We start from the raw sequence: 23,278 nt of genomic DNA, 5'->3' as shown, positions 1-23,278 counted from the left end.
ATCACCCAGCTATACAGTCCAGACAGCCAAGCTGTCTGTATAAACACACACACAGCACCAAGCACACACACACAGACAAAGCTCTCTCTCTCTCATACGTGCGCGCGCGCACTAACACACACACAAGCACCAAGCAGACACACAGGCAAAGCTCTCTCTCTCTCTCTCTCTCTCTCTCTCTCATTCTTGCGCACTAACATACACACACACAAGCACCAAGCACACACACAGGCAAAGCTCTCTCTCTCTCTCTCATTCGCATAGCAATATACGCGGTATTGCTAGACAGCCCGCTCCCGTCCCAAATTAAACCTGTTACCGACCGCTCCCGCAATTTATTCGGAAATTTATTCCCGCGCCGCAGAAATCTGGTTGGGTCCCGCGGCGCCTGCCGGACAGCCATGGGAAAGCAGACCTCTACTGTCAGCTTTAATTTGAGGGTATTTATAAATCAGGTGAACGCTGTAGGAATTGCCTCCCACTTGTTAAGGGACCAAAAGTAAAGAGACAATTGGCTTATCAGCTTCTAATTTTTTAATCCAATGTTGTTTATTAGCTAATGCACTGCAAGTTAACAAGGACTAACAATTAACTATTGTATTTTCATTAACTAATGCTTGCAAATAGGTATTAATTCAATCAATTTATTTTTCATTGTTTATTTAATATATTATTTAATAGTATCTAATGGAAACTTAATGTAAAGTGCTACCCATCGTGTCTTATATAATATTTTTTTCAGACTATTAAAAATGTCAGTAAAGGTTACTTTGTTAAACTGTATAATGTAGATTCTTTAATGAAACCTTAAAGTTTGAATAACTAAAAACACCCACATATATCAAGCAGCTGATAATTATGGTTTATTTATTTAAGCTCTTTATATATTTTTTTCTTACTTTTTTTTAGAGTGCCGTCTTGGTGAACAAAAAAGACTTCTTTCAAAAATGTATACAATCATATACGATATAAAATCATACAAGTGTGTGTGTATATATGAATATAGTTCTGGGTAAAACAGTCTAAAGGAGCTGTTGACATGTTTGCTTGACACCAGATTTTTTGTAAAAGCAAAAACAATACTAACATAAAAATATAACAAAACCGAAACAAAATACAAAACAAAATTAAGTGTAATAACAATGTAATGACACAATAATATTGTACTGAACTACTGAACTGTATTTAATACTTTATATAAAATACTTTTTTTGGTGATGGCAGCTTAAAGACGCCTCTCAGACACCCCATCTTCAACAGGGTGTAAAAATCTCAATGCTTCTGTAGGTCTTGTTTATTAAATCTAATCTTTAATTTATATTTTGTATTGGGTTCAAGTCAGGTGATTGACCAGGCCATTCCACAGCTTGATTTTCTTTTTCTGAAACCTTTTAGAGCATCCTTGGCTGTGTTTTGGATTGTTGTCTTGCTAGAATGTCCAACCTGGTTTCATCTTCATCATCCTGGTAATGTAGATGTTGGACTGAAGCAGATAATATTAATTTACAATGACGAAGAGCAGAGGGTTACTGAATAACTACTGAGAGATTTCAATTGCTGTCTGGGCTTTCACTGCCTTTCTACACCTCCCTTTCTTCATGTGTTTAATACTTTTTTCCTCTGTCATTTCATTTATACACATAACTCAATTTGTAAAGTATTTAATATTGTTTTCTTTGCGTATATGGATTTCTTTGGTTGATACCAACATCTGGTGAAAATTTCAAGCCAATAGCACCTGTAGAAATATGTTTTCTGGGAAAAATGGTGACATCTTGAATATTTAAGGCTAGTACCACACTTTAATCTGAATTTAACTTTGGTTATATTAATAATTTTGTAATTAAATGGATAGTTGCTGACTATTGACTTCTATAGTAATTTTATTCCTACTGTGCACGTCATTGAGTACCGGTAACCAACATTCTTCAAAATATATTTTTCTGTCTTTAATTCGACCCATAGATATTTAAAACCATGTAAAGGGGAATAAATGATAATAGTATTTGTCATTTTTTGAGGATTATGCCTTTAAGTTAACATATGGTTTTTCCATTCCATTAGTAAAAAAAAAAAAAAAAAAAAAAGTTATTAATAATCTATGTATTACACAAAAGCAAACCCCATGACACCATTAAAGGAGGCTATGTCTCGTTTACAAATAATTGCCCTATATTAAATTTAAGATGTATTTAATTAACAATACATCTCAAGTAAAATCTCTCCTCTTGTTTAGCACATCTCTCTATTTCTTGACCCATTTTTTTTTTTTTTTTTGCACTCTTAAACACACACAAGGGATCCTGATTTCCCTGTGTTTTCTCTCAGCTGTCTTGAACAGTGCGGTTTCTCCACAGCCCATTACCGCGGCCCCATTGCTCTCGCTGAATATCAAACAACAGGACACCTCAGTGTCTCTTACCCTGCAGTCATAGAGAAACATCAGAAAACACTGAAGCAGAAGCACAACTACTGAACTACTGACTGCTGTCATCGCCAAATAAGCCTCAAATTCATCTGAAGCCTTTAATGAGGATTTCCAGGGCTGAGGGGGCTGTATGCATTACTGCAATTATTTCTTATTCCATTCCAACTGTACAAACATATTTGTATTTTTTATTTATTTTTTGTTACATGAGATGTGGCAAACAGTATGTAAGGGCATGGAAATATTAGAGTTTCACTTCAGTGAGCAGTCGTTTATTTGTCTATTTTAAATTCTGGCTTGTGGGCATAAATTTTCTGCTTTTACTTTTCTGTGGATTTTTAAAATCGTGAAATGACAGTAATGCAAATTACTCCCTGAATTAACAGAGTATGTTCATTTGGCGTTCCACTGAGTTAATTAATGAGATAATCAAACAGTGGAGTGAACAAACACCGTGTTGGACGTTTTGTTTGTGAAGTCGACCTTTCGTTAACTTAATTGGCACATTTAAAAGATGATGCTGGCAGTCAAGATAACAGATTTTCTTGTCGTTAGATGTCAGGTAGGAAGATGGTTTAATCGTACTTGTAGCCCACAAAATATTCACAAACTGTCATATGGGATATAGTTATGACAATAATAATAATTATAAATTAATTAACAAACTTATTGGAGAGTAATTAATAGCATATATTGATACGGTTGTATTTTAAAGTTCTACTTTTCAAAAGAAGGCATTTTGTTGTTAGCTGGAATAAATACTGAAACAAAATTATTAAAAAATACAATTGTGTCAAATTGTGTTGTGAATTAAACACAATGATAATTATAATAATTTTATTTATTCACTTGAATATTATTAAAAGAGAACAAATCATGTGAAAGATAAAAAACAAGGTGCTGCTAAAGATAAAAATAAAGAAGAAGAAAATAAAGAAAACAATAATAGTAATGCTGCTACTACTACTACTACTACTACTACTAATAATAATAATAATAATAATTGTAATAATATTAATAATAAATGTAGCTGCAAGCAGCAATTAAGGGGCTAAGCAGTCCAGAGGCAGATGAGCAAAGGAAGTCAGTGGCCAAAAGCAATAAGATTAGTAAGGGGCATCAGGCAAAATAAAACAAGGTTTTGAATACATTTGAACTATTTAATGGCTGACAGACAAAATGGCTAACTTGGGAAAATCAGACATCGTCTGACTCTCCATGTTCCACCGGATGGAAAGAGAATTTTGGACACAGGGTTGAGAAGTTATAAGCAAATAAAGCCATTTTCTGTAGATCATCTCAGACCATGGATGTCATAACACACACCAATTTGGTATGTGTATGTCAATGTGTTGCGGAAAAATCGCCTCATGTCCATTTTTGCAAATTCTGTGTTAAATTTGTAATTGATGTGATTCAATTTTGGTGACAATTGGATAAATGGCCCAGGACGAGTTTGATCAATTAGAAAAATTTCTAAATAAATCAAAGGGTCATAGGGTGCGTTTGACTTGCCTTGAGCTAAGATTTCAGAGGAATTTTGATTGTAGCCCATTCAGTTCGAAAGTTATACCTATAAACATAAGTGAAAATTTGAACAAGTGGTGGCGCTTGAGTTAGAGACTTCAGGTTTGCTGTGGCTCTTGTTGACACTGCCCTCTATTATTGTGCTAAATTATACAACTTTCCCGCATACGGTTATATGGGCTGCCGTTCAAATCCGGTGATAAGCTGAATAATAATAATAGGAACGGCAACAAAAACAATAGGTGCCCACACACCTGCGGTGCTTGGCCCCTAATAATAATTATAATGCAGCAAAACTACACTGTAAAAAAATGCTGGGTTTTATACAATTGATTTGTGTTGGGATGACATGAAGGAATTAAGTTAACCTATTTGTTTTTAGAGATTGAAGTGGATTGATCATACAGCAAACCATTTTGTTTAATGATATGGAATCTGATTTAACAATACTAATAAAATAATAATTATAAATATATAAATTAATTTATCAATTACTCTAATGTAACAGTGGCTAAAATTACTATTGTGCTTTTTGTAAATGAATAAATTAATGAATAAATGTTTATATATATTTCTAAACAGAGTGGCAATGTAATACAGAAAACGTTGGCACCAATAATATCCTATTTTTGCAATAAAGTGTGAACATTTTCCTCCCACACTACCTAAAAATACATTTTTAGTCTGAGGTGACAAAATGTGTTTTCTTTTAGTTATTGCTTGGCCCGTCTCAGCCCACAGAACATTCAAAAACTGTGTATTATACAGTACACAAAAAGTGCCACCATAGAATAGACACAGCCTACACTTTAATACTTTTGTTTGAAAAAAATAAAAAAAATAAATAAATACCTTTTTTTCCTTAAACTTTTTCTTGAGAAGACAGTGATTGTTTTGCACCAGGAGCTTCAGGCTGATCCTGGAGAGAAAAAAAAAATGTCAGGATTAAATCATCATAAATTGTCCTAGGATGTAGTCAATGTGTTGCTTCAGGTTAAACAATCAGAAGGACGGGTTTCTTTCTTGAAGGCGTTTGAAGTGTCACGTTTGTGATCAGTGAATAAATCCTCGAACTGTAAGGTCCTACAAGGTTAGTAAAAAAAATGTGTCAATGATGTATAAACTTATTTTAAAACCATAAAGCCACGGGCCATGTACTGTACTTCCTCCACTTTTTAATTTGCAGCTCACATCATTAATCTATGAGAAATAAGTGGATGCTGTGAATTAAAGTGCAGCATTTGGCATGGACATTACTCCTGCTCTCACTAAATAGAGATAATTGACATGAAGTGATGGATTGCAAGTAATGTACTGAAATTTGGAATACCATACAGTACTTTATTTGATAACGGTGATGTACATGTATATTTCTATAACTGGATATGCATGCAGTGCTGTACATTTCTAAATTTGTCTTTGTACTTAAAGGAATGCTGTTTAAATGTTGTGGATATAACAGTTTTTTTTTTTTTTTGTAATTAAACAAATTTTAGTCAGCATGGATACATTGACAAAAATTAAAGTAACATTTAATTTATAATGAACTATGTTTGCAACAATTTTTGTTGGACTTTCTATTCAATAAGAAGTTCGGCAAAAAAAAAAAGGTTATCATATACAGATTTTTGTACAGCATATTTTTAGTAAGGATAGCATCTGAAAACTGTGGAAGAAAAAAGGGAAGGGTTGGGAGTGTCTGACACAATGGCTGCGTCTGAAATCACATACTTGTCTACTATATAGTACATTAAATAGTATGTGAGCCAAGTAGAATGTCTGAATTTATTCTTTCATTTTCTTTTTGGCTTAGTCCCTTTATTAATCAGGGGTCGCCACAGCGGAATGAACTGCCAACTTATCCAGCATATGTTTTACGCAGCGGATTTAGCTTACCCAATTCACCTGTTCCACATGTCTTTGGACTGTGGAGGAAACCGGAGCACCTGGAGGAAACCTACGCATACATGGGGAGAACATGCAAACTCCACACAGAAATGCCAACTGACCCTGCCGGGTCCCAACCAATAATGCTACCCGCTGCGCCACCGTGACATACTGTACTACTTCTGGCGAGATTCTGAAGTGCGCATTTATTGGATGCTATAGTATCTCGTAATGCAATGTGAGAGAATTCATGAATGAAAGGGAAGCGATGCAACTGACGCAGGTAGGTCATGTGATAATGACAAATGGTGGATGTGAATCATCCAAATTCCATTCATACTAATTGCATTCATACAATATCGAAAGTACTTCTTTAACAGTTGGTAGTAAATTCAAATGTAGTACCTAATCAAGTAGTAAGCGAATTTGGTCGCAGCCAATCTTGCCATGTTTGACCAATCACAACACAATGGGTCATCTGACCAATCAGAGCACCCTGGGCTGTTTGGGGAGAATTTTCAGACAGTAAGCAATATTGGACAGTTAAGAAAAAACATTCTGGTGTACCCTGTAAACAAAATTACATGTCTTTTAAACATAATTTTAAGCACCTTTATAAAGAATTAGTTCCCCCTAAAACTGAAATTTTGTTATTAACTACTCACTCATGTCCAAACACCTGAGACCTTGTTTTTCTTCCAAATACAAATCAAGCTACATTCTGTAAAATCTGAGAACTCTTTCATCCTCCATTAAGAACAAAGTTCTTGACTGGTTTGAAGTCAAGAAAAATATCAAAAAATACCCATAAATAGACCATAAGCCTTCGAAATATTGAGGTATAGTCAACATTTGAAGTAGATCAAAACATTTTTCAAAATTGTCCTAGGAGAAGAATGGGTGTTATTCAGTAGTTTAAGAAAAACTTTGATGAACGATTTTGATCCAATTCAACGTTGAGTACTGTTCATCAGTGCACAGTGCTCGTGATTGTGCACGTTATATTGACACTATGGAGAAGAAACGACAATGGCGATGACAATATAGCCCCATTGTATGTGCAATGTATATAGCACAATAGCACAATTTTTAACGTTCATTGACTAATATGCTTTCCAACATGCTAACAGAAAGAGAACATACAACGACAAACAAGCTAAGAAACTGTCACTCCTAACAGCCAGATACCTTTAAAAAAATAAAAATACCTTAAAGATATTGATGGAAGATGCTTGTCTTAAGGCTGATTTACAGTTGAAGTCAGAATTTTTAGCCCCCCTGAATTATTTTCCGGCCTGTTTTTTTTTTTTTTTTTTCAATTTCTGTTTAAAGTAGAGCAGATTTCTTCAACACATTTCTAAACATAATAGTTTTAATAACTGATTTCTAATAACTGATTTATTTTATCTTTGCCCTGATGAAAGTACATACTATTTGACTCGATATTTTTCAAGACACTTCTATACAGCTTAAAGTGACATTTAATAGGTTAATTAGGTTAACTAGGCAGGTTAAGGTAATTAGGCAAGTTATTGTATAATGGTGGTGTGTTCTATAGACAATCGAAAGAAATATATAACTTAAAGGGGCTAATTATTTTAACCTTAAAATGGGTTTTAAAAAATTAAAAACTGCTTTTATTCTAGCCGAAATAAAACAAATAAGACTTTCTCCAGAAGAAAAAATATTATCAGACATACTGTGAAAGTTTTCTTGCTCTGTTAAACATAAATTTGTGAAATATATAAAAAAATAAATAAATAAAGGGGGGCTAATAATTCTGACTTTAACTGTATACTTCTTCGTCAAGCACACGTGTACGGTCTGGTACAACCCTTGCACAGTCGCATAGCCCTCGCCATGGCTGACACTGACGCTCATGCACACTTCTCAAAAAATTTAACTACACGTCGCAACAAAACGTAGTGCAAGCTCTGTGATTGGTCAGCTTGATAGCTGTGCCAAGTGTGGGCAGTGCTGAGAGCTGCGAACGCAAAGGAGTGCGTGTTTAAAAGTGTTGAGTCAATTTTGTTTGGTATTTTTCCAGACAAGTCAGGAACGTTTCTGTCTAGTATGATGAAGGAGCCCTTTGATAACATACGGTTTCCGCAGGGTCTTAAAAAGTCTAAAATTTAAAAATCGAAACTTTAGGCTTAAAGTCTTAAATTCCCTATTCTAGATCCTAAATATTTTTATTTATGTCAATGTAATGCTACATCTAATGCTTTTTAAAAAATCTTTTTTTTTGCTGTTGCTTGGTTTTCGTGGTGTTATAGTTCTTTATTTCACTTGTCCTAATGCTATTTGCAGTTGTATTACAACTACAAATAAGACCAACATGCAATCAGCTTTCTGTTATTGAACTCAGTACACGCTGCGAATGTGTTGTCATTGCTGGGTTTGCGGAGGTTCGCTTTGGGGGTACGCGACATGATTTCAGCTGTCAGAGCTCACAATTTTTTTTCTCGTGTGAATAGTTCGTACAGTGTCAAGTTTGATTTGATGTTGAATATGAAACACTTTGAAGAGATTTTGCCTGAAACAGGTATCCATGTGTGATCATAGGGAGAACCAGATGACCAATAGGAAAGGAGGAAAGTTTGGAAAAACCTGAGGGATAAGTTCCATTCATAGGTTTTAAACTGATGTACAAATTACAATTTTTAATTTAAAACAATTTGCAAGATAAAATTAAGTAGCAAATTATGTCTTTGATAACTAGAAAGGAATAAATGAACCTATCAGTTTTCAATGTTCTGATGCCCAATTTCTAGGCTTTGGTGATAATTGTCCGGAATGTTGGACCATTATTGCCTTTTTAGCTTATAAGTAGAGGACAGAAACTAGCCAGACAGTAATGTGTGAATTGTTGAGTGGCCAGAAAAAAAAGTAAGTCTTTTTATTAATTGTACTTTTTTGCTTTTATTCTTGCCATAATAAAAAAATATAATTGTTGAGCAACTTATGTTCTGTTGCCAGTAATATTTACCTTTAATAGGTAGAACTGTACGAGATGAGCTAAAGCAAGTGATACATCAGAGTTTGATCTAAAAGAAAATTAAATGGTTATAAAAATCTTTATAATCATTATAATAAATTATAAAAAATAATTTTAAAAAATCAATTAGTTTAAAAATCTTCAATGATTTTAATAATATGACATTGTTCCGGAAACTTTCTACTTCTCTGTTTATCAGTCTGATTTTTACTTTGTTTCTTTTGACCGCCCCCTGTCATTTAAAAGAATATCTCAATGGCGAACACTTTAAATATGAAAGCCTTGTTCGTTTCATGAGGTGTGCGATGCTGTGCCAGACGTACACTGTGCCAGACGTAAGGCTGATTTATTTAAGTATAAATCAGCCTTAAAACGTTTGTTTGTTTATTTTTTCTGTAGTTCAATGGTGCATCTAGCCTGTCTTTACTGTTCATTTTGAATATATTTTATTTAATCACTAATTTTTTTTGATTTTGCAGTTTTTCTTTGTGTGTATGCATGTTTATGATATTGTGAAATAGGTCTTAAATTTAATGTTTAATGGTCTTAAAAACTAAAGGAAACTGAAGGAAAAATCAATGTTTCTGAAAAAAAAAAGGTTGATGTGTGTATGTTCCGCTCAAGTCTCTCAGTCCATGTCCAACACTGTCTCTCATTTATTTCCATCTCAATGTCTGTCTCTCTTTCACTCAGTCTTATCGCTCTCATCTTTCTCTCTCTCCAGCACTCATCACATTCCCCTGTGCAGGAGTTTCCTGTCTAACACTATCAGATCTCTTATCGGGACAAGAGGTGTTTTGCTAAATCTTCACCCTCGCCAGCCTCTCTCCTCAGTTGTTTTGTTATATCTCTCTTAGTTTAGATTAAGCGATCCAGCGGCTCTCGTATCTGTGTTTTTGCTGCTTCTGCGTTCTTATCCCTGACGGTCGCACTCATGATCAATGCTATCAGCAATGTGTGGCAGTGATAAATTATGCAAGCGCTTCACTCAATGGCTGACTTGTGGTTAGGGTGAGACGCAGTGGTGATAGTGAGTCTTAATCAGCAGCTAAAGTGAGGGAACAGTTAACGTCCAGCCTGAAGGCTGTGAAGTGCTGCGTGACTCTTTAAGTGTGACTTATGTAGGAGCCAAAGCTGTGTGTTTAGCACATTTGCTCCATCATGTTGAGTTGTGGTGCAGTTGAAGGGCGTTTTGGCTTTGAATCTCGATAGAGTAGGTGCACAAATGTAGTGGAGAACTTTGGTTGTCGTCAGAAGTCGGGATATCAGTTTCAGGTTATCTTCCACATCCGCAGAAAAACAAAATGTGCTCTGCTGTATGGAAAAGTAAACTTAATGTTTGTAATTTAAGCACCTGAAACCTGTCAATTTGGGTTGGGGGTAATGCTGGGGTTACACCAAAGGTTAAGGATCGCATCACTTGCTCTGGATTACTCTTGCACTCTCAAAAACAAAGGTACAAGAGCTGTCAGTGGGTGGAAACTTTTCAGAAGGTACACATTTTGCACTTCGATTACATGTTAGTACCTCAAAGGTGTGTATTGGTACCTAAAAAATATAATACTATGGTAATAATATGGACCCTTTAGGCACAAATGTGACAGCTCTCATACCTGAAGTGTATAATTTTTTTTAACTCACAAAAAATGTATACTTGTGCAGAAGTTTTTCACTTGTTTGTGGCAAATGTGCTCTGCATTCTGCATTATTCAAACCACACAGCAGAAATTCACCTCTATCGGCACAATATGAACTGTATAACAATATGAACAATATAAACTGACCATGCAACATTTTATGTTTATATGACAATATTGACAATGACAATGTTACAATATTTTATGTTATATATATATATATATATATATATATATATATATATATATATATATATATATATATATATATATATATATATATATATATATTGAGCCTATCATTTCACCGGATTAAATGAATCCGCTTGTTAAGTGTGTAGTCACGCGGAGCGGCTTTCTTGTCCAAGCACTCTATTCAATTGAATGGGGAGATTCATGAAATGGTAATAATAAACGTTTACAAAGCGATTTAATACTTTCGAAAGTCACGATCGCAATATAAATGTCCATGCCTAATATCCGATGGCCAGAAAGTGATTCATTGTTTTATAAATTGTTAAAATTTTGATATTTGTTATGCAGCAAGCCCAGAGATTGTTGTGTACACTATGACTGTATGTAAAATTAACTTTAATGTGTGATAGGAATAAAACGCGATCATAAACAAATGATTTCTCCACTCAAATGAATGGCAGCTTGGACCTGGAAACAATATACATACGTCACAAACACGTCACGGTCTATTTTGAAAGAATTAAAAGTTTTAGATGCATTGTAGAATCAAGATGATTTTGTAAAGGAGTGCATCTACATAAAATATGATAAACCAATCACAAACATTGAGAAATACAGTAGAGCAAATATAATGTACAAATAAAATATACAGTGCTCAATGGTTTTCTGGAAGTCCAGCAATATTCAGATACAGTTATTTTTTATGCTGAAAAAAACAAACAAAAAAAAAACAGTAGATTACATCATATGCAGTGCTCAGCATAATTGAACACATCCCATTTTGAATATAGGCAATGTATTTTGGTGCATTTAAACAAAAAATATTCACCCAACATCTTAAGAAATTGAAAGACAAAGCAATTAAATTCAAGCAAAATATTAAAACTAAAAACTTCAATTTTTTTTATTTTCTTGATTTTTCCTTATATATATATATATATATATATATATATATATATATATATATATATATATATATATATATATATATATATATATATATATATATATATATATATATATATATTTGTATTTAAGATTTTTCCCTAACTTATAAATTTATGTGTACCAGTTTTTGGGCCATCATTGAAAGTTGTTTTGATAGATTAAGTTAAAGTTAGAAATGTTATTTCTTATACCTGAATACTTTAAACTGATTTAAATAATTAAAAAAATATAATAATAATAATGTTTTGGTACTGTTGTGGTAAAACGTTGTAATGACAGGACAAATCATGTGTGTTCTCAAATGTGGCTCCTGGTCAATTATAACACCAATTCGACATTTCAGACCCAGCGATGTGACTATTGTGATGCGTACATTGCGTTATCGATGCTGAAACTATATATCGTGCAGCTCTACTTTGTATTTAATCCATTCAAATAAATCTAAGTAAATCTTTTCAAGTACTTACATTTGTGATTTGGTGTGAGCACAACATTATACATTAGTAATGCAAGATATGGAATCTATTTCCAAGTAACTAGTGAGGTTACTTTTTCATTTCAGAGAAAATATATATCTTTCTTTTTCAAGATAATGATTTTTTTTGTTGTCTTCCCACAATATTCACTGGAACGATCTGCACTTATGTTTTTAATTTCATTTCTTCCCTTTTCTTTTGTTTATTGCCAAGATGCCTGCAGGGTACACTGGTTCATCTTTTTTTGAATTCCTTTATGATCATGTAGCAGTGACTTGGTGAAGTTATTACTTCATGTGCCATTATTCTGTATTTCGTAATTCATTGTTTTTGTGTAGAGCTTTGTTGAATGCTGTGGACATGTGACCAGATATGAACCTCCATCTGATAGAAAATGATAAATTATCTTCTGTTGTACTGAGAGAAAGTGCAGATGTATTGTGTACATTGTGTAAACATGACACTTACACGTTTTATGTGAACATGTATTTGCTCATCTTATACAAAAGCAGATTCAGGATCCCTCAAAAAGAATAGCATTTAAACTGAATATTCAGAGCTAAAGAACTTCTAGTGTTCTACATGCATTTAAGAAAAGGAGCACAGCTGAAGGCTTTGTTAAGCTCAAGTGTACAGATGTGAATTTACATTTCCTTCAACGTGAGGTTTAACAAGGTTGCATTAGTTAATGTTAACGTTTACTACCATGAACTAATTATGAATAACACTTGTTCATCATTATATAGTCATCGTTCAACATTTACTAATGCATTGTTAAAATTTTAATTCATGCTCATTAACATGAACCAACATGAACAACTTTATTTTCATTAACTAACTTTGACAAAGACAAATAAATACTGTGATAAATGTATTGTTCATTGCTTGTTTATTCTGGTAAATGCATTAACTAACATTAACAGATACAACCTTATTGTAAAGTGTTACCATGTTCTTTTATTTGGTAACACTTTACAATAAGGTTCATTAGTTAATGTATTTACTAACATGAACTAATCATGAACAACACATGTACAGCATTTATTTATCATAATTGAACATTTACTAATGCATTATTAACATCCAAGTCCATGCTTGTTGACATTAGTTAATGCACCATGAGTTAACATGAACTAACAATGAACAACTGTATTTTCATTAACTAATGTTAACTAGCATGAACAAATACCGTAGTAAATGTATTGTTCATTGTTTGTTCATGTTAGTAAATGCATTAATTAACATTAACTAATGAACCTTATTGTAAAGTGACCTTTTATTTTATGTATTTGTATATATATATATTACAAACTACTTTACAAAGGCCAGCTCAGATTACAAAAAATAATGCAAAAGTAATATAACACATTACTTTTCTTAAAGTAACCAATTTGATGTAGCACAATATTTTAATATATTTCTTTTAAAAGTAACTTTCTCCAACATAGTTTTCAGATCACTGCTGTGTGCCACTTCGCTCAGCTTTAGGTCTGTATAACAGCCATTTGAGCTTCTACCATTTCTTCAACAACAGCAGAGTAGCAGGAGACTGCAGACCTAGAGCCAGTATATATACCCCACATGCAGTTTTACCTCCCTGTTGTTCATAATCAAGGATATACAGCTAGTGCTTACACATTAATAACTTGCCTCTGTAGACATTGACAAATTGATTTATTTATTTATATTTTTTTTCAGATGAACATGATCTGCACTACTGTTTCATATGTAGAGATATTCTTCATACCTAGCCCAAATGAAATAATGGATGCAACTGAATATAGTATTTTTGTTCCTTCACAAAAGGTTTTGAGAGGGAAGTAGTACGTGGATTGAAATGCATATAGGGTACAATATTTAATATCTGTTTATTATGAATATTTATTTCAATCCTCTTCAAGATTGAATTGACTAAAAATATTTTTGTTATCAACTTTTACATTTTCACAGAGACTGTTGCTTTTCAGCACCTGTCAATCATCTGCACTTCCTCCGCTTGTGTTTTCAATTTAATTTACTCCCTTTTTTTCATGTTTATTGCCGAGATGCCTGCAGGACACGCTGGTTCATCTTTTTTTTTTTTTTTTTTTTGAATTCCTTTATGATCATGTAACAGTGATAATGACTTTAGGTGAAGTTATTATTCCATGTGCCATTATTCTGTATTTCATAATTTATAGTTTTGGTATAGAGATTTGCTAAATGCTGTGGACATGTGACCGATTTATCTATCTATCTATCTATCTATCTATCTATCTATCTATCTATCTATCTATCTATCTATCTATCTATCTATCTATCTGTCTATCTGTCTATCTGTCTGTCTGTCTGTCTGTCTGTCTGTCTGTCTGTCTGTCTGTCTATCTCTATCTATCTATCTATCTATCTATCTATCTATCTATCTATCTATCTATCTATCTATCTATCTATCTATCTATCTATCTATCTATCTATCTATCTATCTATCTATCTATCTATCTATCTATCTATCTATCTACTTAATTATTTGATTTCATATATTTATTTATTTATTTATTTATATATATATATATATATATATATATATATATATATATATATATATATATTGATTGATTTATTGGTAATTTAATAATTTGGTATATGTGTTATTCCTGATAAGAATTTAATATTTAATAATTTATAAATTATATAAAAATCTAAATAATTATATAAAGACATTTTATAAATGTTTATTTTAATTATTTGCTTTTTCTTTCTTTCTTTCTTTCTTTTCTTTCTTTCTTTCTTTCTTTCTTTCTTTCTTTCTTTCTTTCTTTCTTTCTTTCTTTCTTTCTTTCTTTCTTTCTTTCTTTCTTTCTTTCTTTCTTTCTTTCTTTCTTTCTTCTTTACATTTTCTTTATATTTCTTTCTACTTTATATTTTAAAGGGTTTCCACAAGGTCTTAAATATAGGTTTTAATTTCAAAAACAAAGAAAAATTTTTCAAAACAAAATTTTAGACCTTGCAAATCATTACATTGACTGAAATGTTGTGTTGTATTTGAACCTTGAATCATTTTAAACAGGTATTCCTTTTCCTATTTCCATGTAAAGCTACCCAATCACCTATCCAACCACCAGCAATCTATCTCAGTAGAACTTTTAACAAATATTACATTTTAAACTCTATTTATCAATATGATTAAATTGCCTTCATAACAATACTATTTGTTTAAATGTTTTCCATGTAATTGTAGCTAGCTGGTGGGGACACTGACCTGGACACTGTTCTGCATTAAGTTTATAATAGTTTTTGAAACTTCTTTGAAAAAAAAAAAAAAAAAAAAAAAGGTTTGTTGAAAAATAAAATGTGTGTATGCAATGAGTTTGCTTGTTTTGACACATTATTAAAGGTTCAGGACACCTTGGAGAACTTTTTTTTATATATTAATAGATGTGTGTGTGTGTTGAGCATCAGTAAAGACAATGTTAGCACCTGTCAGCTTTAATTGTGGGGAAAACTGGATAATTTTGAGCTTTTGTCAGCAATTTCAGCTTCCGGGTTTAAAATGATTTTTGGGGTGGAATCAAAATCGGCGACGTAGCGCAGTACTGCAAGTGCAATAATGACGCGTCGGTTTTTCATTATTATTCATAGCGCAGTTTTCTTATGAGAAGAGCCGGCTGCTTAATTATTCATGAGAGCACGTGCTTTCCGAAGGCAAGGCAGACCTGCCAGTTTCAAGCAAGCTGTGAGACACGGACCCACGGTATGCAGTAGCCGTTCATGAAGGCTCGTATGTGTTTGTTTCCATGATCCACGGGGTTTGTTGCATGTTTTTTCCCTGCGATCTTGTCAGGGCCGATCATACAGCAAAGCTGTGTGTGTGCTGCAAGCATTTTTGTTGGGAGAGCAGTACGAGAATTGAAGAGTGGCGGACGTTGACTTTTATCAGAAGTTCGTTCACATTCAGACACAACGCCATGCTGCTGTGTTTGCCTAAATCCTCCATATTACCAGGGCTAATGATTAAAATAGGCCGGTCAGGAGACCTGCTGCACTGAGTCTGCATTCAAATCTATAATTTAGACCCGGGGATCGAGGGAGAATCCTCATTTATAGTGTTTACATGACACAATAATCTTTATATTGATATAAATTGTGGTTATGTGTATATGAATTTACGGATAATAAATGTAGCAGGGCATTAAATTACTGTTTATTTCTTTGCATTTTAACTTTGTGAACTATAAACTCATGCGTCTCCTCACAGTTTGTGTCTCATTTTGTAAGCTAACTTTCAACAACAGTTGTTCGCTGACCCTTCTCCCCTGCTGGCCACGCCCACTCCTGCCCTATGCTCGCGGAGCTCCACGCCCATTAATCATGCATCTTTGAAAAAATTCTGAAGTAGACTTTAACCGAAAGTGGGGGGTGTCATGGCCCTTTTAAAAATTATGCAGCTAAAAATAACTAGATTTTTTATTTATTTATTTATTTATTTATTTATTTATTTATTTATTTATTTATTTATTTAAATCAGGCCATTAAATATGTATGTATAAGTCTGAAATGTTATTCATAATGGTTTTATAAAAGTTTTTAAAAGTCTCAAATTTAACTTGATGAAACCATGTAATATATCAGTCTCTTATTTTTAAGCACACAGTATATGGTTCTTATGTCAAAATCATTCAAAATGATTCATATAGCACAATACAGATTGAATGTTTCAACACAGCGTCTCATGACAAGCTATTATTTCCTTAGCCGTGTCCTTTCATCTCAGCAATGTTTCCCTGATGAAAGAAATTATGGCAGAATTGCTAAGATGCGTCATCAAAAATCAAAACCTGCCTGTGGTGATTGATGTAATTTTTAATATCAAATTACCACCAACTTCTCTTTCAATTTCATTTTTGTTTTTCCTTCCTGTTTGTCTGTAAGTTTGTTGAGGTGATTGTCTCTTAAGGAGAAATTGAGATGGTTGCAGACTAGATTTGAACCTGAATCATCCACATAAGCACCACAATGTATGTTTTTTGCCTTTCTCTGGGATCTAACATTTTTTTCTCTCTCTTTTGTTACTTCAGAAGCGAAGGAGATTGTGCTGAAAGCTCAGATTTTAGCGGGAGGAAGAGGGAAAGGAGTGTTCAACAGTGGCCTGAAAGGAGGAGTGCATTTAACAAAAGAGTGAGTACCTGCCCAGACCCACTTTCTGAGAGAGGATAGTACTTGCTTTTAAAGCCCTTTTTCCATCTGATATAAAGAAAACATCTAAAAAAAAGGATTATATAATGTTTGTTTTGTCACTCTTTATTGAATTGTGTCTGTAGATTTTAATTATAGTACATTTTCTCCATGAGCCATAAATCTGCACTTCAACAGCACTCACATGCACCAAACTTCAGTATTATATCAATATTGTGAAGTATTTTTTTCAATCACACAAAATATGCTTCATTATATACATTATTTCATTCTACAAATTGTGAAAAGTTTTTTTTGGCTGTTTGAAGTATTTACAGTATTATAGGGTGATTAAAAAAAGAGAAATCCAAAATATAAAAACCTTTGACTCTAATGTCCGAAACAAGGCATGAATTTTATACCTTACTTCATCCAATTTTCGTTCTGTAAATGTATGCAAATGAGTGCATATTTAATTATGTCAATGCGCCTTTTGCATATTTACGCAAAACGTATTAGAAAACTTGTGATGCAAATAATATTTTCCTAATGTAATTATTCAAATGGGTAATAATGGTGATCAGTGTTCATTTTGTACACAATGCGTCACTTTAAAACTCATATCTCGACACCCTCACCAAGAAAATGACCCAAAATATCCTGCTGCTCTCAGCATTTGCGATGTCCTTAAAACTCTGTTGTAATGCAGAATGATGGATCTCTTGGCTGAACAAATTATAAGCATGATAGAAACCATAAAAATGTTGTGAACAAACCCTTGAGAATGAAGGAGACGTGTGAAATATAGCAATCTCTGAAAACTTAAGCAGAAAGCCATGAGTTTTCCTCAAGTAGGGGCTGATTTATGACTGAATGTCTGCGTCGTGAATCACTGTCACATAGTGTACTCCGGCATTTGGGATGAAGAGAATTGTCCAGAGAAAACACTCTGAAACGCAGCCTGATCTGTTTTATCTAGCAAATGAGCACAGCTCTTTTTCTGGCCCTGAGAGATTGCTAGAGTTTGCTAGTATGTGTTTCTTAAAGTTTATTTAGTCATTGGTTTGCACCATATTGACTTGCAGTACACTAGAAAGATCACAGGGAATGATGAGAGATTTAAAGAGACTTAAGGCCCTACCATACATCCGGCGCAATGCGGCACAAATGTTATTTTCTAGTTTCAGCTTGACGCAAGTTTCATTTTGACGTTTTGTGCCACACTGTTTAAATAGCGAATGCATTTGCAGTCATAGGGCGACGCAGTGGCGCAGTGGGTAGCATGATCGCCTCACAGCAAGAAGGTCACTGGTTCAAGCCTCGGCTGGGTTGGTTGGCATTTCTATGTTGAGTGTGCATGATACACAAATATCTTTAATAATGAAAAAGAATTAAATTAATAAAATGTCACAAAAATGATCACTTACTACATAAATATAAAAACCACTGCTTTCATGCCTTCATCTGGGGGGGCTTTTTTCAGTTTATTTACGGCAATTTGCTTTTGTATAATCTTATTATTATTATTAGTAGCATTATTTATTATATGCATATTTATATTTTTTATTATTACTTTTTTTTAACAAGCTTAGATTTGTTCACCTGTCAGGTTTTGGACTATATAGGGCATAGCACGTGTGTTTGGATATAAGTCTGTTTTCGGACCACACTTTGTTGTTATTGTTAATTTATTCAGTTACTGGAAATTAGAACTGAATTTAGAAATAGTCTTGAAACAAATATTTGCGCTTAACAAACTAAATTAATTATGTAGACTAATAGATGTCTTCAGTGGAGTGTACAACACTGTTTCTTTATCAATGAAAGAAAGAAAAAGAAAGTGAAAGTAAAGGCCGATTGGAGGAGGCTCATTTTTATCCTTACTGCAGATGATCTGTTTAACTGTTTTCCTGCTAGTGAAGTGTTCAGTTTTTCCACTCACAAATTCCGCCATGTAAATAGCAAGTGCTCTATGGCATGAAGCAACTGACTCTTAAAGGGAATGGGAGATGAGACTCTGCCTGGTATATTCTCAAAACACACCTATAACTCAGTAAGAGAATAAGCTCAACCCTGTTAGACCATGTGTTGTGGCGCAAATCATATTTTTCCTTTATTAAAATAGCAAAAGGGGATTTGGACACACATAATGACCTACTTTGCAACTAGATCATTGAAATAGACTCCTTAAAATTTACTCAGAAGCTGTGAAACAATCGGTTTGTGGAAGAAACAAAACATTATTTATGTGCATGATCTTTGTTACACTGTTCTCTGGAATATTTGATACTGATTGGTCAGTTACGAAATTCCAAGGTATGTTATTAACCGGTAACAACCGGTGAAACATCCAGCTCTTCCAGGGACTATAAAACATTTTGTCCATTTTGAATATATTCATATTTATTTATGCTTATCTGCCACTTCAACACAATCTCACGGCAAATCGTAACTTTTTGATTTAGTGACTCATTTGTATGAATTGGTACAATCTTGGTACAATCGATACAAAGAATACGATCCGATATATTAGCGATACATTTGTGACATATTGCGATGCAACACGATACGATTCACACCCATATCCAATACAATGCGATAAATCAGCACTAACTAATTAGATCAAGTTTATGAGATTATGTGAAAGAGGATGCTGTGCCATTGAATGAGTTTGATTATTTATTAACAAAGCAAAACCATGACTTTTTTTTACAAACTGGCTTTTCTCTCAGAGCCAGAGTGTCGGTTTACAGTAGAGGGCCATTTTAAAACATATAGCACATATTATTTAAGGATTTTCAAGATAAACAGAATGTATAAGTGCAATATATATTAAAAAATATATATTTGCACTCTTTCAACATAAAGGTTTAGCATTGCACAACAAGAATTGTGATTTAACTTTTCAACTATGAAAACAAGTTTTACAAAGATATATTTTGCCACTGAATATTCAAAACTTAAGGTGGTGAACTAGCAGTGTTATGCTGCTTTGAAACATCACTGTCACTGTAAACAACAGGCTAATAAAAATATAACAAACCAGCAATCTTCTTGCTTTGAGGTGGTCAAACTAACCACTGTGCCACCGTGACACCCATTATTTTTGTCATTATTATTATTAATATTATTATTATTATTATAATTAAATAAAAATTAACAGGAGGAGGTGTTTAAAACCTTCGTTCTCCGTGACACTAGGCTGAATATCTTTGCAGATGAACAATGCAGTAACATCCGTTATTGGCGTAGAGCGCACAAAACTGTTGCGCATGGAAAAAAAAACTTGCAATGCTGTTCTCACCACTTTTGGAGCTGGTAGCTACAGTTGAAGCAGTGCAGGAAGCCGGGGATGCAGGAACACTGGAAGATGCTTTCACAACAACACCGTGGCGCCGCTTCAAGTGAGATTTCAGATTAGTCGTACTGCCCGCGTATTTTACAGCGCGGCACATTTTGCAAATTGCATCTGTCCTGTCAAGCCGTCCATCCTTAAATCCATAATGTTGCCATACTTTAGATTTAAAACTCAGTGGGGAATAAAATGTTTGTTTTGCTTCTCGCGCTTTCTGAGGGCGCACCACTAGCTTCATCAGCACACCTGATACACTGAGTTGTAGTGTAAGTGTACACATCCGCAAATCCGTTGCTAAGGCTTACTTTATGTAGGTCGATTAAATTATGCGCCAAAAACAGGTTGACAACACTTGTTAATAAATAAAAAAATTTCATTCATCCTCTGCTGCTCAACCGAAGCACTCGCATCGTGCACGCGCATGACCGCGTATCGATACATATCGATTAATCTTCCCATCCCTAATATATATATATATATATATATATATATATATATATATATATATATATATATATATATATATATATATATATATATATATATATATATATATATATATATATGCCAATTTAGACGGGGCATTTCATAGAATTAAATGAAAAAAAAGTGAAAATCTGTAATAGTATGGCAAAACCATTACATTCGCATGCAGTGCACTTTATCATAAATTGTATAAAGAGCACTGCGACTTTAGGTTTTTACTGCATTCGACAATAAACATTGTACAGTATAAAGCGCAATGTTTGATCTGCAAAAAATGACTCCTGTGAGCTGGTTGTTTTACAGCATGTCTACAGCAGACTCACCAAAGCAAAGCCTGAGTGTATGGATGTGACAAAGAACACACTGTAAATCATTTGTCCTTTGTGTCAGTACATCATAAATAAAGTGAAGCATTAGTTTACTGTCTGAGATTCATCACTCGTGCCACACCACATCCACTTTTCCAAGTTTTAGTGTCTTTAGATTCGCTACATTATGACTTTCATGGTTTGAGTTATCGTTTTGAATCAGACTTACTCAGTTAATCTGTTCAGGGTGAGATATTGAGTTTGCAATCCTCCCTCCCAGTCATTTTTCAGTTGAAACAAACCTGGCTTCATTACTGTGATGTCTCTTTTAGCGCTAAATGGCATGTTATTACTGTATTGTTGATATTACAATCTGTAAATAAAATCAAAATAATCACTAAAGTGTACTGTTAGTTTTTGTTTAGATTTTAGGCCTTGTGTTTAGATTTTTCATTTAGATTTTAGCCTTTGCAACATTATTTTTCTTTACTTTATAGCCTTTGCATGTTTTGTGAGGGTTAGTGGCATGTTACTCACTGGTTTTTGATATGAAATTCTGTAAATAAAATCAAAATATTCACTAAAGAGTTTAACGATTGATATATAAGTGAATTCCAACTATATGTCATGTGCGCTTTCAACAAATGCACAGTACACATTGATTATCAAAAACGACTCATAATTCATTGACAAACACTTTGTGTAAAACAAGAATGAGGAGGAGGTTGACAACAAGCCAGTATAAGAAATATCCAAAAATATCCAGTAGTACAAATACACAGGACATGATTAACTAAATGACAAAGTGGTGAGAACACAGGTGGAGCTAATTAAAACAAAAACATGACATGGGCCAACACGAAAACCTGACACTATAAATGCAACCCAAACATTTTTTAACATTTGATAATAATAAGTGTTTATTGTGCAGCAAATCAGCATATTAGAATGACTTTTGATGGACTTTGTAACACTTAAATCTGAAGTACTAATACTGGTAATTCTAAAAAATCTTTTTGTATGAGGAACTACTTTCTTCCGCCATTCATTTACAACTGCAGCTGACGGAAAGGTAGTATGTCTGGGGTACAAGAGCCAAAGGACTGCAGAATGACTGATAAGTGACGTTACACCAAACTCCACCTGTTAATATCAGTTGTGCATATATGCTGGAGCCAGGACATGTATGTTAGTTGCGAACCTCTTGAATGTAATTTTTGTATTGCATTGGGGTAAGGTAACCCAGAGCTCTGCCATCAAATTATTCATTTGTATCTGATAAATTACTAATATTTTTGGCATTGAAGAAAAACCTCTCCAGACCTTTTCTTATTAAACATGCATAGAACTGGCTTGATATTCCAATAGGATTTTGCTCAGATTTTACGACATAAAATCCCATTAGTCCACAGAGATTTTGTAGTATTTCTCTGTTGTAATTGGGATATCACAATAATTAACCTAGAAAAATTAAAGCAAAGCAAACAATACTAGATTACTATGGTATAAATACAACACTACAACATATAAAAGAGAGAGATCAACTTTGAATGTCACTTACCAGTTTTATAATGATTTAATCAGCTGTTGTTTGAAATTACGCTGGGTTTTTCCTCCCCTAAGGACTTATGTGGTCTCTGTTGCCATCTTATAGCGGAACGTTAACGTCTTTACACTGCTCAATCATAGGCTGATGGCCGCTGATGCGCTGTATCTCGAAATTGTAAATATTTAAAATAGGCATTATCCTCATAAATAAACTGCATAGTTGTGATCTAAACAACTATAATCTCATTGAAAAGCCTCACAAGTACATAATGTTGTCCAACAGCTGCATTATTTGTCAAGCTATAGTAAGTTTATTGATCTGCTGTCACTCTAT

General features: G+C 33.5%; 1 protein-coding gene across 4 annotated transcripts in view; it reads left to right on the top strand.

Annotated features, from left to right (window-relative positions):
• The window catches only part of suclg2 (succinate-CoA ligase GDP-forming subunit beta), a 253,960-nt gene that overhangs the window by 88,389 nt on the left and 142,293 nt on the right, over window positions 1–23,278 (top strand). For 3 of the 4 annotated variants that reach the window (XM_087271811.1, NM_001386309.2, XM_087271810.1), the window contains 1 exon segment: window positions 17,151–17,250. In XM_087271811.1, coding sequence (XP_087127937.1) covers window positions 17,151–17,250 — 100 coding nt within the window. 4 annotated transcript variants of the gene reach the window in all.

This window comes from Danio rerio, chromosome 11 (genome assembly GCF_052040795.2).
Source record: "Danio rerio strain M-AB ecotype USA chromosome 11, GRCz13ab, whole genome shotgun sequence".
Taxonomy (NCBI): domain Eukaryota; kingdom Metazoa; phylum Chordata; class Actinopteri; order Cypriniformes; family Danionidae; genus Danio; species Danio rerio.
Note: the sequence above shows the minus strand (reverse complement) of the source record. Positions and strands in the feature narration are given on the sequence as shown.